Genomic DNA, 18,146 nt, shown 5'->3' on the forward strand with positions numbered 1-18,146 from the left:
TTGGTAAAATCTGTGATATTCTAAGTTTGCAAGTATAAAGTTTGCTTTGCATTTCGTTTCAGATTCTATTCAGACTCTGCAACATGGACTGTGGATCGTCAGTTTCTATGGGGAGCACATTTGCTTATCACACCTGTACTGGATCCTGTAAGATGCGCGCGCGTGCACACACACACACACACACACACACACACACACACACATACACACACAGAATATATCAGGCTTATATGCATGTTCTCAATTGGAAAAACACTCTGATTGATCTTTTCATATTTCACAATTCTCTGCCATCCTCAAAAACAAACACAGAGATCTCTGTCTGTTGTAGTTAATCATTTAAGCATGGCCATGTTACTCTGCTCTTGTCTGTTCCATTTGGGTGCATGATGGTGACCTCCATTGGGACTTGCTACAAAAATGTTTCTTTCCATTACTTTTCTTCCTTTCTAATGAGAGCAACGACCTCATTGCAGTGAAATTAGAGCAACAGATAAATTGCGGTCATGTTCAAATGGCTGATTAATTGCCAATTTAACACATATGAAATATATGTGAAATAGTTTTGATTCATAACAAATCCTTGGGAAAGTAAAATGTGTTGAATATTATGCTTAATACTATGCACAAATGATGTTTAATAACTTTTCCAGCTAATTTTTAGGTCCTGGGTACCACATAACTACAGTAGGTTTGCTATTTAAATGCAAGCTTTACAGAAAGACTCATTCTAATTTTCTAACAAAGAGAATGTGTTAGAAAATTAGAAAGGGCTTATCCTTCTACACAACCCTATGCTTTTGTTATGTAAATAAATTGTTTAGGTTTGTGAGATAACGGAGAGACTAGATAAAGCACTGTATTGTTTATGTTCAGGACAGTTATTTAAGTAAATTTGAACATTCCTATTAAAGCTGCTCCAGTTAAAATGGGCACCCATACTTCCTTTTCATCTTCAACTGATAAGCGGTCATATTGTAGCAAAATGTTGTATGCCTATGTGGCGGGAGCGGTGTGGTGTGTTAGGAGGTACGAGTGAGAACTGTACAGCTTATCACACACAAACCCAAGTTTATCTATTTGTAACCAATTCGACTACGCCACCTGGGAGGGTTAAACTAGGAAATAGAAGTAAACCCCAGTGTTTGTTATCAGAACACACAAGTTCGATTCTCTTATAAATAAGTGTAGGCAAGAAACGTGGGCATCATAAAAAAAGTACGTTTATTGAATACTTGCAAAAATAAAAACTCACTTAAAATATGCTCAATCCTAAAGAGCCCTTACTAACAGCTCAAACCAACATTACAAAAACAACAAAAAGAAAAGAGGTCTTCACTGTTAAGAAGGTACAGTGACAGACAAATACACATAACAACGATCAAATGAAAGAAATAATAAACAACCACTTTACACAACTTCTAAACAGACAAAACAAAATATCACAATTAAATACAGGGCTGGGGTTATCCACCGAGGCGATCACCTGGGTTAGTTATCCAACCGCACACTTCCACACCCACACCCCTCCCCGTGAACTCAGCACACACTCGTACACTTCAAGAATGTCGCACAGCACACGTTGGAATAGCACCACCCGTGGGACCCCCAGCTCCTGAAAGAAATCAAAATAAATACATATAAAACAGTATGAATGAAAACGATTCAACACAACAGAAAACATTATAAAAAGTTTGAGGGAAACAGGACTCAAAGGAGCGGCCACGTCGTTCTTAGGCCAGCCCCAAGAAATACACGATCGTCCACCCCAGAGTAGACCAGAGCAGATCAGTTAAAACTATCCCAGAAACCAGATAGCAGTAGCAGAAGTCCCTTTAAATGATTGTAAGCCAATGTTAGTCACTCGGCGCGCAGCGGAGGAAAAAGTGCAGTGATAAGTGCAGTGAACTGCAGTGATAATTGCCAGGACGAAAAGAGAGGGAGAATCCTATAACAAATAGTAAAAAACAGAATTACTAGTAATTTCGCAAATACACGCCAAAAGTCCCCTTGGCAAAACCGAACAAAACTTACCAAGTGCGGATAGAGGAGTTCATGAGGATCAATTCACCACTCAGGATACGCAGCACTCAAATAACCCGCTATTAAACCAAAGTACAAGGACTGTGCAACTGCTATATTACAGAGGAGGACACACACGTTCTTTACATTGTTTTTTGGGAGAGGAGTATGGCTGGTCAACACTCGAGGGAGACAACTGCAGGCATTGTGATAAGTTTCCTCTGCATAAGCTCCGATCCTGTTTGACTGTATTTTTTAGCTAAGCGTCTGTGCCTTGTGCTTCAGGTCCCTTGTCTGCCGAGGTGACATGACAGCTTTGATCATAAGGGTTTGCAGATTGACTTGGCAGATGCAAGGTCCTTGTCTATCTCTTGCCCTCTCCCCTATGTCAGATATCCTCATTTCAGATTTGGAAGCTCATGTGGTGATTTCTCCTGACCCAGAAGAGCATGATGCACTGAAGAGCTCGGTGTATGTATGATGAGGGGCTTTTCAAATCTGATTTTAAATCAAATTTTAATCACAAAACGCCACAAAGCAAATGGCCCACGCTATGGGCCGTTCAGTGGCTGCACTTGTTGAGAGGAACTTCTCTCACTTCTGAGGTAAGGGGCCCCTCCCAGATCAGGACTCTTTGTTCCCAAAAAAGACAGGGGGTTGTGTCCAATTTTGAATCTGCAGGCTCTGAATTGTACTTTGAAGACTTTCAAGTTCAAGATGATCATGCTCAAGCTTATTGCATGGCAGATCATGGCCGAGAACTGGTTTGTTACAATAGATCTCAAAGATGCCTATTTTCACATAGGTATTCTGCCAGAGCCCAGGAAGTTGCTCAGGTTTGCTTTCGGGGGTAAAGCTTGGCAGTATTGTGTTTTGTTTACTATGTGCTAAGACATTCCCTGACATTGCTGGATCTCTAGGGCATCCATGTACTGAATTTCCTGGATGAATGGCATATTCTGCCCCAGTAAAAGGTTATGGTGGCCAGTCATCAGGAGATACTGCACATGCCTATATGAGGTCTCTAGGGCACAGTTTGAACCCAGAGAAGTCTGTGCTTTCTCCTCCTCAGAAAACTATTTTTTGGGGTAGTTGGGGATTCCAAGACGATGCAGGCATGTCTGTCTTCCACAGGGGTGGCTTTCATCTTGTCAGCAGTGAAAGCTATTTGGCTAAACCGACATGCAAAGAGTGCTTTGCCTCATGGCAGCTGAAACCAACATTGTCCCTTTGGTTCTGCATCACATGAGACCATTCCAGCTCTGGTTTAGGGTTGTGGGCTTTAAACCTCAAGATTATGATGGTTATGCACCACAGGCTTTGTACCCTTCTTATTTGGAAAAGCTGGTCTTTTGGAAATGTCTTTTGAACCGCCATCCCTACCTTCCCTATGTGCTAGTGTGCACACCACACTGCAGTGGTTTCATATATCAATCATTAGGGCAGTCTGCATTTGCACCCTTTGATCAGGTTGGCAAAGCAAATTCTGCTCTGGACAGAGACCAGGTTTCTTTCAATTGATGTCAATAGGGATACCTACTGGGTCTGGTTCCATAGGGGAACCAATTCCTAGAGGCAGGTATCTCACCGGAGGTATAGAGTCTCCACCACCTCAGATGAGAGATGAGAGGTACCGACTGTATGCTATAAAGTGGAGGCTTTTCTGTTTCTGAAGTGTTCAGTGCTGTCAAGACTCAGTTCACTGCCTGGTGGGCACAGTGCTGGAGTTACTGCATCCTTACCTTTCTCAGGGCCTTTCCCCCTTTACTTTAAAAGATTTTGTGGCTGCTGTTGCTGCAAATAACAAACCAGACCTCGGGGGCCTCCTTGGGTAGGCAAACTGAGAAGTTTCTAACCCTGAAGATGGCTCTTCTCATAGCCTTGCCCTCCCTGTCAGTCACCTTACCTGCCTAGAATTTGCCCCTGGCATGTTCAAGGCTATCCTGCACCCCAGGATGGGATATGTCCCAAAGGTGCCCAGGATGGCCGGTTATCCAGTCATCCTACAGGCCTACTGTCCTCCACCCTATGAGTCAGTGGAACAGGGGAAGCTGCACTTGCTTGCCCAGTAAGGGTGAACTTATGTCCACCACACAAGGTTGTGCTGTAAGTCCTCCTCCCTATTTGTCTGCTTTGGGAGCCTTAACAGGGTTAATCCAGTCTCCAAGCAGCACCTGGCAGACAGAGTATTAGAGGCCATTACACAGGTCTATGAAGTGTGTGGTGTTGCCTCGTCTCTGGGTAAAGCTCACTCCAATATAGGTATATTGGACTCATACAGTGCCCTGGCCTGGGGTGTTCCTCTAAAAGAAATTTGTGCTGCAGCATGCTGGTCCTGTCTGTACACTTTTATGGGGTTCCATTACCTGGACCTGAACCCCTATCCAGAATCCCATGTCCTTCAGAGCTATTGATGTGTTCCCAGACCGCTCATGCGCTCTCATGGCGTCCGGGAAGTCCTCAACCGGCATGTGGTGATGTGGGTGTTGACGTTCCCATAGTGTCAGGGTTCCATGGGCAAGGAAGTGTTCCCTGTTGCATCAGCTTTGATGCAGCATCTCCTTCCTTTCTCACGCAAACAATTTACAGAGTTAACCTGTTGTAGTTTTAACACTAGGGAGTGGAAGTTTATGTCATGAGCACAGAAGAGTTAAATAAATTGTCCCACTGAGGGTATAGAAAATATAAGCACTCCTGACGTGTCAAATTAAAAAAACAGAATTATCTGATATCTGTGTATTGAATTATCTGTGTATAACTTTCATATCACACCAAGCTGTCATTGATTGTTTTGCAATTAACTCTGTGTGTAAAACTATAAATTTTGAACCTGCAGTGCACTTTCGTATACCCTGAGGTCTCTTTGAGAATATCACTTGACTATGCAAAATTGCTGAAGCCCATTTCTGTCATTTGAGGACAGTTTTATTTTTAAATACACTAAATCTTGAAGCAATCGGAATGCCTCAGAATTATAATTGCTGCTGTAAACCAAATAAATCACAACACTGCCAATTTATCTGATCATTGATGTGAATTTGTTCTCATAATTTGGGGTCTGTCAAATAAGAAAGAATCAAATTCTTGACAATTACTTGTAATGAAAAATAGAGGTGTCTTGTTTGAATAATAAAATGTGGCATAAATAAATACATACATACTGTACATACATACATAAATATTATTGTTAATAAGTGAATAATAATTTTTGTTCACACATTAAGCTGGTCTTAGATTTTCATTAATTTATTTTATCCTTTGCTGTTGCAGGGTGTGGACACAGTAAATGCATACATTCCTGATGCAGTGTGGTACAACTATGAGACGGTATGACCAAATATCAGCCATGTTATTGTATTTTTTTACGTTTTAAATATGTTTTCAAAAAAAAAAAACACTCTAAGCCCCTTTCATGGTTCACTTTATGAAAATGTTTAACAGCTTAACACAGAATGGCATTGCCAGTGACTAATCACTGTACAGTATATCAAAATTCACAAAGGTGTGATTCTATCAAAAGCACACTTATCATCTATATAAATGACATCCTGCATTAAGTAAACTAACCCCATTCACATCTCCCCTAAACTGTTTAAATAAATACATTTAAAGCATACATGAAAGAAGAAGAAAATGTTCACAAGTCCATATATATATATATATATATATACATATATATATATATATTTATATATATATTTATATTTATATATATATATATAGAGAGAGAGAGAGAGAGAGAGATAGATAGATAGATAGATAGATAGATAGATAGATGACAATAGTTGATGGATACCGTTGTTGCTTATGTTGCTCCTAGCCAGTTTGAAGTTTAAGTTTAACTAGTTAAGAATTAAATAATTAAGAAATTAGTGTAACAAGCCTTCTTTAATGTCTTTGGTTATCTTTGTAGTTATATTGCTTGCTCTCTCCTTCTTGCTCTCTCTCTAAACTCTCTCTGTCTGTGTTCATTCAATGTTAATACAAAACTTTTACAGTTACTTAGTAGTCTGTTACAAATCCATAGTTTTGATGTTTACTTTTAAAACATTAGGTCACAGTTTATTATTAAAAACACTCGAAATATATTACCTTCAGTATCACATTTTTATCTTAACTATCTAATGTGGTTTCAAATAATGCATGTTAAAAAAAGAGAGCTCTTGCTTTGAAGACGTTTACAATTTTCTTGTTTATCTTGTTATGGATAAGATCTTCCATAAATGTGGGATTAGCTAGAAACCATTTGCAGGGTCAAGACATTGTGAATACAGACCATAAATAATCATGCATTTTAACACACAAAAAGATATTAAGAGCTAGTCCAGCTTCTTGTTAGAGATTAATGAGCACTATTTATGCAATAAATAAAACAAGCTTAAGCTCAAGCCTCGTCATGGCAGGTCAAGATGGACTGTGTTGCTGTGTGTGTGTGTGTGTGTGTGTGTGTGTGTGTGTGTGTGTGTGTGCGTGCGTGTGTGTGCGTGTGTATTTGTGTTAGACTTTGCAGGTATAAGCTTAGCGATTGGCTAGTTGGTGCATAGTGATCATAGCTGTGATGGATTGATGAGAAGCTAAATAGTGAAAATGTTGGAAATGTTTTTTTAAAGTACTCTAATTTATTATTATTTTACAGGAAGAGAAACTGAAGGAGCGCAAACAGCATGTTGATATGTACCTGCCTCTAGACAAGATGGGTGTTCACATTAGGGGCGGAGCCATTTTGCCAATCCAGAGACCTGCAGTCACTACAGTATATAGGTAACTCTGCATGCTGCCTATGTATACACACATTACACACATTACATTCTTAGCTGTTTTCTTATGGAGGAAATTTCTTAGTGGTTACCAAGATGATGATGATGATAACTAATTGTTAGGCATCAAATGAAGAAGATACATGTATTAAGCTTCAAATTGATAAAGGATCGGTCTTATGTTAGAATATTTAAATTGTGACATGTAGTCTATTTAATTTTGTTTAGTTAATTTAGAGTGTAATTATATGTAACATATGTTTAGTGCAAATATAATATATATTAACCATAGAAATCTCTTGGAAAACACTGATAAACTGCTAATTCCACATATCTAACCTATAGTTTTTTTAAACATGTCAATCTGCAATATATTGTGGACAGTTATTCTCCACAGAAATCATAACCTGCAAATAACATACACATATATTTATATGTATACTTTTATATATTTTTATGTGTGGTATATTATGAGTTTGTTGTGCACTGTTTATTGTGCACTTGTGACCTATTAAGTACCCTTCATTGCTCTTGTGTTATGGCTGATGTGACAACTAATGTCCCCCTGATCATTAACAATGTACTCTAGTCTACTAAAAATCCCAGAGGTAGAAATGGTAGAAATGGCAGCTGTGTCAGCATGATGTTTGAATTCTGGCTCTGGCAGTACCTTAACCTACTACAGCTACAATCACAGTTCATAACTGGCCTCAAAAAGTGATTTGCAGGGTATTTTTAAATTTTTTTTGTATTCCTGCCCACACAGTTATTTTTCTTTGTACCTGCGTGCAATGTGTTCTAATGAATTTGGTTATTTTTCCCAAAATACAGTCATAGGCAAACTTTTAGGAACCCCTGACAATTTCCTTGATTTTCATTTATAAATATTTGAGTGTTTGTATCAGCAATTTCATTTTGAGCTATCAAATAACTGAAGGACACAGTAATATTTCAGTAATGAAATGAGGTTTATTGGATTAACATAAAATGTGCAATATGCATCAAAACAAAATTAAACAGGTGCATAAATTTGGGCACCCTTGCCATTTTGTTGATTTGAATACCTGTAACTACTTAGCACTGATTAATTGGAACACACAATTGTATTATTCCAAATTTCGTTTTGATGCATATTGCGCATTTTCTGTTAATCCAATAAACCTCATTTCACAACTGAAATATTATATGGCCTTCAGGTATTTGATAGATCAAAATGAAATTGCTGATCCAAACACCCAAATATTTATAAATGAAAATCTTGGAAATGGGGTTCCTAAACTTTTGAATACAACTGTCTGAACTCATTAGTAGTAGCAGATGCTAAGGGTGCTGTAAATGCTATGATAATGAGCACGATGCCTGTTTGTCTCAAACTTCATATTTGAGTGAAAGTAAAAACCACCCGCTGGCATGCTGAACGTACAATACTGTACTTCTAAGGCTCGCCTATTCACTCTCTCTTATTTAGTTCCTAGTAAAAGTAGTCTGATGATGAAAGCATATGTGTTCCTGCAGTCGGCGTTCTCCTATGGGTCTGATCATTGCACTTGATGACAACAATGAAGCATCAGGCGAGCTATTTTGGGACGATGGAGATTCTCGAGGTACTAACTAACTAACTAACTAACTAACTAACTAAATAACTAAATAGATAAATAAATAAGATTTACTCTTTTTATTTACTCTTTTTATTTAAGTCTCTTTTTATCTGAGTGTGGAGGTGTGTTTGTATGCAAATTATATAGTCTCTAAAGATTTCGTAATGAGTGTCATTGCTGTGTAGAGTATATCTATGTTGTTATCGGCTGAAGAGGAATTAATTATTTTATTTCATTATAACAAATACATATAATACTATTGACAACAGTGAGAGTAATAATTCATGATTGTAAGTGATGCAGAGGAATGTAATGGATTGTTTATTTTCTGAGTAGGAAAAAGGAAAAAGGTGTGTGTGTGTGTGTGTGTGTGTGTGTGTGTGTGTGTGTGTGTGTGTGTGTGTATCATCTTATTGTGTAGTCTTTTTTGAGGAAGTGTATGAGAGTTCTGGGTGTATACACAATATATAGAGGCATTTTGTATCTGATTACTTGAACATTGCTTAGCTTTTAGAACAAACATTTGATAGAAGAGTTACATTATTTCTGCACCAAGAAGAAAGGACAAATAAAAAGTGTACAAAATTCAAGTGAAGAAAAAAGAAAGAAAGAACTTGTATTTTGTTAAAGCAGCATTTTATTGTAAAACAGCACTCATCATCATTTTGGGTCACTATACAGTCAACCCCAGTCTCAACTGACAGAGAAGCATAGAAGTATAGTGTATAGTAAGTATAAATAGCTGTCATTTTCAAGGAGTGACCAGTACTTTTTCTGCAAGTCCCTTATTGCAACTCCTTTATAATGTCAGCATAGATTTCAAATCCCAGTGCCACTTAGCTGCCACTGCTAAAGCCTTAAGCAAGGCCCTTAACTCTCAACTGTGCAGGTATATTAAAAATTAGATAAAATATAAATCACTCTGGATGACTGCATTGCTAATATGCCAGAAATGTAAATGAACTCAAGAAGCACAACGACACAACTTTTATGCATCAGACATGCAGTTCCTGCATCCAGGCTCACTGTTCCAAATTGTTGATGTGCTCTGTTTTATTCTTTGTTTAACAACATTTAACTCAATGAGTGTAATAACAGAGCAATGCAAGTAAATTGATGTGATGGTATTACTGATTAAAGCACACATATCACTCTATTGCCCTGTGATCTTTTTTGTATGTGAACTCTGAATACTGAATATTCTCTCTCTCTCTCTCTCTCTCTCTCTCTCTCTCTCTCTCTCTCTCTCTCTCACTCTCTCTCTCTCTCTCTCTCTCTCTCTCTCTCTCTCTCTCTCTCTCTCTCTCTCTCTCTCTCTCTCTCTCTCTCTCTCAGATACTGTTTCATCTGGGGCCTACATCCATTACCAGTTCTCTGTTGCCCAAGTAGGTTTTCTAAACATCACATTGTATTCCATTGTCCCATGTTGGCCCTTTGTTATTTAGCATTATTCTTATTCTTAATGTATCTGTATCAAGCAGTTTAAATTTAAGAGACTTCAGATTGTGTGACTGTTTCCCAAAATCTAAGAAAAGACTACTTCTTGCAGTCCATTACGAATCATTTTATTTGAAAACTATGAAGAAATATCTAATTTATAATATTATATAATAATATGAATAGAGTAATATAAATAGACCACAGTCACAGTGAATTTAGTCTGATTTACAAAATTCAACATACAGTGTGCGGGGATAAAAAAATGTGTTTCTTTTAGGGATTACTGATCATGCAGGTTCTCCATAATGGCTATGTTGATCCAAACAATCTGGTATTTGAGAACATCACTGTTTTAGGACTTAACATCCCCCCCAAGACTGTGACCATTAATGACAATTACACGGTCACTACATTGCCGGATTACAACATTCAATATGACTCAGTGAAGAAGGTAAGTGTGTTTTTGCTTATACACTAAAAGCTAACACACTGTTATCAGTTCTGCATAGGAAGTTCCTGTTAATACTACAACAACAACAACAACAACAACAATAATAGTAATAATAATGCATATGTGTATATCCATATCCAAATTGCATGTGTGTATATCCATATTGACTAAGCAAATAGGTAAGAGCATTCCATTATATAATTACTGTAATGGTTCCCTTTTGTGGGAGTTCGGTTTTTCCCTTTATCTTGCCTTCTCCCCTGACTCTGTTCACTCGGGTTCAGTTTCGGGAGCTCAGGTGGAGATTTCCTCGACCCAGAAGAGAGCATGCTGCTTTCTGCATCAGGCACTGAGGTGCTCGTGGGGAGGGGCTTTCCCCCTCTGATCTGCTGACGCAGTCAGTTTTGTTCGAGGAGCTCCTCGAGGTGATGACACACGATGTGTCTAAATTGAATTTAGATTGGCCAGCTGTGCTGGTTGCCACGGAGAGGCACATGTGTCTCCACTTAATGAGAATTAAAGGCAAGGATAAGTCTTTTAACCAGGTTGCTCCAATTTTACCACAGGGATTGTTCGGCGACGCAGTGAGTGCTGTTGTCAACAGGCATCAGGAGGTGAAATGCCAGTCAGTGGCGTTCAGGGAGTTTATCACTCACTGCGGCAAGCAGCCTGGGCCATATTCCTGTCGCACCCAACCCTCTCCTAGCTCACTCAGAGCAGTAATAAGGGCAAGTGTGGCCTCCTGTGCCCCCACCCCCCCCCAACACTAGGGAGGCAGGTCAGCATGCCCAGGCCCAGACCTCTCAGGCGAGGAGGGACCATAGGTCTGTCATCTCTGCCAGGTGGGCTAAGAAGGGATCCTGATACCAGAGGGCTGGGTATTCTAGGAGCTTGCTTTTCATGAAGGCTCTCCCTACTGCCCACCTGCCATCTCCAGCACTTTGGGGAGCAGTTGGGTCTGTGCCCACTGCTCTACCGTACACATATCTGTACCTTGGGTTAGCACCTGTCAGTGTGTTGTTTCAGGGCACCCGGGAGATCTGCATGAGTTTGCACTAAGTTTGTGTATCACTCTCAGACAAACAGGCAGTGTGGGAACTTCTGCAGAGTGTGTCTCAGTGGGTCCTGGATACATGAAGTAAAAGGGTGTGTTTCAGGGTGTGTTGCCCATGATCGTTGGCAAACACCAGGTGGTGTTCCTTCAAGAGGAACTTCTCTTACTTCTGAGGAAAGGGGCCATATAACTTGTTCCCCTCCCAGAGCGGGACTCCGGCTTTTACAGCCGTTATTTCATTGTTCCCAAAGAGGATGGTGGGCTGCATCCGATTTTGGACCTGTGGTTTCTGAACTGTACTCTGAAGACTTACAAGTTCAAGATGCTAACACTTAAGGTTATTGTGACCTCCTGTGTTTGGTTCACAGACCTAGTCTCCCTCCTGGATGGCACTCCCTGGGAGGTTCCCATCAGGAAGGATCTCCTCTCTCAGGCACAGAGGGCAATCCTACACCCCTGCCCCTAGATGTGGAAGCTCTAGGTCTGGCCACTGGGGGGGGGGGTGGGGGGTCAGTTACTAGAGGCAGGCCTCTCATCTGAGATGACAGAGACTATATTAAATACTATGGCTCCCTCCACTAGGAAGCTGTATGCTCTAAAGTGGAGGCTTTTTTGCCTCTAGTGCGATGAACACTGTCAGGCTTAGTTCCTGCAGTCTTGCTTTTCTCTGGGCCTGTCCCCATCTATTTTTAAGATGTATGTGGCTGCCTTAGCTGCATACCACAAACTTGTCCTTGGGGCCACCTTGGGTAGGCACCCTCTGGTCTCTCGCTTTCTGAAAGGTGTCAGGCGGCTGAGGCCTTCCTGTAGACTGCGCCTTCCTTACTGGGACCTCTCTTTGGTCCTGGAGGGGCTGCTGGAAGCCCCCTTTGAGCCCATTTAGTCAACCTCTGAGACGTTTCTGACCCTGAAGATGGCTCTGCTCCTAGCCTTGGCATCTCTCAAAAAAGGACAGAATATGTCCCTTAGCCTGGGGTGTCCCCTCGTGCTTCCTTTAGACAAATAAAAGCTGAAGTAATGTCACATAGATGCCCTTATATGGACTTGCAGACTTGTAATCACTTTGTCACATGTCATTCCCGAGCCAATGAATTGGCATGTGTGCACACATAGCTTCAGACACAACTTCCTCACAGAAGCATTACCATAGCATCAGCCCTAATGCAGCGTCTTGTTTCCATCTCAGGGAACTGGTTTACATACATAACCTGGTGTAGTTAATATTTCTCAGCTGTCAACAAGTTATGTAACCCTAACTGATGCAGTGAGGAGCTTCACTATCCTTCCGTTATGTCGTCATGGAACATGTGTTATTTCATGTCAGAAGGGACTACACTATACTGGAAGGATGTGGCTAAGACTACTTACAAGTCCTTAGCCCTGCCTTTGTTTTTATGTAGCACCATGATCCTGGAGAAACGTTGTCTCATTTCACTATGTACTGTAACAGCTATATATGGTTAATGACAATAAAAGCTTCTTGATTTGACTTGACTTCCATCAGAATTTTTCCATCATCAGAAATGTGGTCAGATAGCAATCTTGAACTATTAACCCTAGAACTCATAGCTATGAATAATAGTAAAATAAATATTTTTTCCAGAGGCACAATGCAAAGAGAGCTCAAGGGACTGGAACTGTAACCTTAAGAAAAAAACATATTAGTGAGTTTATTTAGCAAAAAAATTGTTTAGTGTGTTAGATTGCATAAACATTTGACTCTGGAGCAATGAAAAAAGGTTATGTGGTTTGATGAGTCCAGATTTACCATGTACCAGAGTGATGGGTGTATAAGCATAAGACAAGATGAATAGCATAAGACAAGATACACATAATGTATACATGGCAGATGAAGTCATGTATACATTATGACTACCATACAGATGTAGGTAGTAGCAATGTTATGATTTAGGGTTGCTTCAAGTCAAGTCAAGAAGATTTTATGGTCATTTCAACGATATATAGCTGATGCATTTACATACAGTGCCTTGCAAAAGTATTCGTAAGTGGAATGAAAATTATAAATGGTGTCCAATTTTTTCTTTACAAATAAATATCTGAAAAGTGTGGTGTGCATTTGTATTCAGCCCCCTTTCCTTTGATACCCCTAACTAAAATCCAGTGAAACCAACTGCCTTCAAAAGTCACCTAATTAGTAAATAGAGTGCACCTGTGTGTAATCTAATCTTAGTATAAATACAGCTGGTCTATTAAAGTGTGAAGTGTGTTAAAGAACATCATCAAGAAGACCAAAGAACACAAAGGCAGGTCAGGGATAAAATTGTGGAGAAATTTAAAGCAGGGTTAGGTTATAAATTAATATTCCAAGCCTTGAACATCTCAGGGAGCACTGTACAATCCATCATCCAGAAATGGAAAGAGTACTGTATGGCACAACTGTAAGCCTAACAAGACATGGCCATCCACCAAAACTCACAGGCTGTGCAAGCAGAGCATTAATCAGAGAAGCAGACAAGAGGCCCATGGTAACTCTGGAGGAGCTGCAGAGATCCACAGCTCAGGTGGGAGAATCTGTCCACAGGACAACTATTAGTCGTGCACTCCACAAATCTGGTATTTATGGAAGAGTGGCAAAAAGAAAGCCATTGTTGAAAGAAAGCCAGAAGAAATCCTGTTTGCAGTTTGCAACAGGCGATGTGGGGGAACAGCAAGCAAGTGGAAGAAGGTGCTCTGATCAGATGAGACCAAAATTGAACTTTTTGGCCAAAATTCAAAATGTTATGTGTGGTGTGCTTTTCTTCATCAGTTACAGGGAAGCTGGACAGAGTTGATGGGAAGATGGATGGAGCCAAATACAGGGCAATCTTAGATGAAAACCTGTTAGAGTCTGCAAAAGACTTGAGACTGGGGCGGAGGTTCTCCTTCCAGAAAGACAATGACCCTAAACATACAGCCAGAGCTACAACGGAGTGGTTTAGATCAAAGCATATTCACGCGTTAGAATAGCCAGTCAAAGTCCAGACCTAAATCCAATTGAGAATCTGTTGTAAGACTTGAAAATCGCTGTTCACAGACGCTCGCCATCCAATCTGACTGAGCTTGAGCTAGTTTGCAAAGAAGAATGGGTAAAAATTTCATTCTCTAGATGTGCAAAGCTGGTAGAGACATACCCCAAAAGTCTTGCAGCTGTAATTGCAGCGAAAGGTGGTTCTACAAAGTATTGAATCAGTGGGGCTGAATACAAATGCACGCCACACTTTTCCGATATTAATTTGTAAAAAAAAAAAAAAAATTGGACACCATTTATCATTTTCTTTCCATTTCACAATTGAGTGCCACTTTGTGTTTGTCTATCACATAAAATCCGAATAAAATCCATTTTTGTTTGTAGTTGTATCGTGTCAAAATGTGAAAAAGTTCAGTGGGTATGAATACTTTTGCAATGCACTATAGTGAAATGAGACGACGTTTCTTCAGGAACATGTAGCTACATAGAACAAGAACAGAGCTACATAGAACAACATAGAGCTAAGGACTTAATTAAGTCAGTCCTATAGCCACATAAATGGCAAAAGTGCATCTGTGCAACTTACTGCAAAGAGTGCAAGACAAAAGACAGTGCACATAAACAATAAAAAACACTACAAGACAATACACAAAGATAATACACAAAATCAGCTCTGACCAGAGTACATGCTGTATATTTTACAGTACATAGTCAAAAATACAGGAGACAATCATTGACACTCTTCACAAGGAGTGTAAGCCACAATCATTCATTGTCAAAGAAGCTGGCTGTGTTTACAGAGTGCTGTATCCAAGTGGGTTAACAGACATTGAGCGAAAGGAAAAAGTGTGGAAGAAAAAGATGCAAAACCAAACGAGAGAACTGCAGCATTGATAGTCTTGTCAACCAAAATAAAAGAATTTGGGGGAATTTCAGAAGGAATGGACTGAGGCTGGGGTCAAGGCATCAAGAGACACCACACACAGACGTGTCAATGGAGTATTGTCAAGTGTAAAATGAGAAACAAGAGACCAAAAAATGCAGATACTGTATGCTAAAGGCCACTGTCAAAGAACCCTGGGCTTCCATACCACATCAGCAATGCCACAGACTGATCACCTCCATGCCATGCTGAATTGAGTTAGTAATTAAAGCAAAATAAGCCCCTACCAAGTATTGAGTACATATACAATAAATAAATATACTTTCCAATAGGCCTACAATTCACTAAAAATGTTGTTTTTTTATTGGTCTTATGAAGAATAAAATTTGTTTAGCAAAAAAATTGCTGGGTTTTGTTAAATTTGAGCCAAAATAATCACAATTAAAAGAACCATAGACTTAAACTACTTCAGTCTGTGTGTACTGAATTTATATAATACATGAGTTTCACTATTACTGAAATAAATGAACTTTTCCATGACATTCTCATTTGCACCTGTATATAATGAATACATTGAATGACCAGATTTTTCCATCATTTCTTTTTCTTTTCTGATGGCACAGGCAAATTGTAAAAGAGCAACATTTTTAAACATGGACTGGCCACCATAGACCCCACTTTTAAATCTTTTTGCTGGAGAAGACTTATATTGTCTTATTTTAAAGGTGCAATTGGTCAGACTCTCCTAGCATCAGTATAAGATCATGGCATGCTGTAATCATTGAAGCAGTGAAAGCAAAAATAGATCCTTCCTGTAGGGGCGTTTGGGCAAAGGTCCAGGCTCTCAACCTAGACAACAGGAGGAGGGCGGCAGGATAGCGGTGAAGCAGCCCTCTGCAGGAGCGTAGCGAAGGCTCAGTCGGCAATGAGGTGTCCTGGGTCAGCTGGATGTCTGTAAAAAGATATAAGAAAAGTGACAAGCATTAGTCCCGTTCGGCACACCCCCCTTTTTCCCACTCCAGCCGCTGAGCCTTGCTTCCTGCTGCGCTTGGATGGTGAATGCTCCAGCGGCGCTCCTGATTGCTCCGTGATTTTCGGCGGGAGTTTTGGCCGCTCCGCCCCGCTCTCACTTGCCGCGGCGCTGCCCATGGTGCTGGGGATCAGGCGCTCGCGGTTAGCGCTGCACATATATATTTATGGCAGACACCCTTATCCAGAGCAACAGTGGATGTGGGATTTAAACTCACAACCTTCTGATTGGTAGTCCAACAGAGCGTAACCACTAGTCTACCACATCCCACTCATATCCTATGTGTTGTGTTATATACTGTATATATATATATATATATATATATATATATATATATATATATATATATATATATATATATATATTTTAGGGGTGGCACGGTACATGGAAAAAACCCCGTTCGCTTCGCTTGTCTCGGTTCGGTTCGTGTGTGCGTCAATCTCTTTTTTTTTGTGTTTTCCATTTTCAAAAACACTCATCATGAATATCAGACTTTGATATCCTTGTTTTTTAAATTAAACAACCCCTCACCAAAACTAGATCATCATTTTTTGATTGAAACAGACGGATATTTTTTTTACCTTTAAATTAAATACTAGAGGTTCACATATTTTTGCCTTTCACTAATATATATATTATATTATATATTATATATATATAATATTGGAAATAATATATATATATAATATTGGAACATTTTCCTGAATAAAAAAAGATATCATAGAAATTATATACATATATTAATATATTTTTCTGATTTGTTTGATTAGGTTCACTTTGTTTTTATGATGTTTTGGGTCATATTTATACTGAAATATATAACTATGCTGCTTGTTTGGCAAGCAGCATAGTGGGTTTAAAAGTGGGTTTTATTTTTGTAGGTGCTACAACTGAAAAATCTCCAACTACAGTTGGGGAAAAGTTACACAGTCACCTGGGATTCCATTGTTCAAAGCTTAGAGCGGTTTGACTGCTATCCTGGGGAATCAGTCTCTGAAAAATCTTGCTCAGAAAGAGGCTGCATCTGGCAGGTAAGTGGACATGGAATTTGACAGAGATTTAAAGGAAAACTTCCAGCCGAGATGGTGTACATATAGAGTATTTATAAATAATGGGTGATATTCAAGGGTGTTAAAGATTTATTTTAAACAATTCTAAATTGACTTTTTTTTTTAAATTAATTTTAACATGTTTCATAGATGTAATAGTCTGCCTTTGCTTTGGTTATCAGTGTCGTGGAAATCTTATATATATAGTGATGTGAAAAACTGTTCCGGCCCCCTTTCTGATGTTTGTCAAACTTTAATGTTTCAGATAATCAAGCAAATTTAAATATTAGTTACAATTAACACAAATAAACACAACATGCAGTTTTGTGAAGGTTTTTTTTATTAAGGGAAAACAAAATTCTGACCTACAAGGCCCTGTGTGACCCTTAGCCGCAAGAACTGCAATCAAGTATTTTACGATAACTTGAATCTGTTACAGGGCTGTAGAGAAATTTTGGTCCACGCATCCTTGCAGAATTGTTGTAATTCAGCCACATTGGATGGTTTTCGAGCATGAACTGCCTTTTTAATATTGTGCCACAGCATCTCAATAAGATTCAGGTCAGGACTTTGACTAGGCCACTCCAAAGTCTTCATTTTGTTTTCCTTTAGCCATTCAGAGATGGACTTTCTGGTGAGTTTTGGATCATTGTCCTGCTGCAGAACCCAAGTTTTTGCTCAACAGCTTTTATCGTCTTGAAACTCTGCCATGCAGGCCATTTTTGCCCAGCCTCTTTGTTATGGTGGAGTCATGAACACTGACCATAACTGAGTCAAGTGAGGCCTGCAGTTCTTTGGATGTTATTGTGGGGTCTTTTGTGACATCTTGGATGAGTCGTTGCTGTGCTCTTGTGGTAATATTGGTTGGCCGGCCACTCCTGGGAAGGTTCACCA

General features: G+C 39.5%; 1 protein-coding gene across 1 annotated transcript in view; it reads left to right on the forward strand.

Annotated features, from left to right (window-relative positions):
• The window catches only part of si (sucrase-isomaltase (alpha-glucosidase)), a 96,478-nt gene that overhangs the window by 47,232 nt on the left and 31,100 nt on the right, over positions 1-18,146 (forward strand). The window contains exons 19-25 of the mRNA XM_027172241.2: positions 63-147; positions 5,293-5,349; positions 6,659-6,783; positions 8,295-8,383; positions 9,713-9,762; positions 10,095-10,268; positions 17,085-17,234. Of these exons, the coding sequence (XP_027028042.2) occupies positions 63-147; positions 5,293-5,349; positions 6,659-6,783; positions 8,295-8,383; positions 9,713-9,762; positions 10,095-10,268; positions 17,085-17,234 (730 nt within the window). The remainder of the gene's footprint in view (positions 1-62; positions 148-5,292; positions 5,350-6,658; positions 6,784-8,294; positions 8,384-9,712; positions 9,763-10,094; positions 10,269-17,084; positions 17,235-18,146) is intronic.

This window comes from Tachysurus fulvidraco, chromosome 13 (assembly GCF_022655615.1).
Source record: "Tachysurus fulvidraco isolate hzauxx_2018 chromosome 13, HZAU_PFXX_2.0, whole genome shotgun sequence".
NCBI lineage: Eukaryota > Metazoa > Chordata > Actinopteri > Siluriformes > Bagridae > Tachysurus > Tachysurus fulvidraco.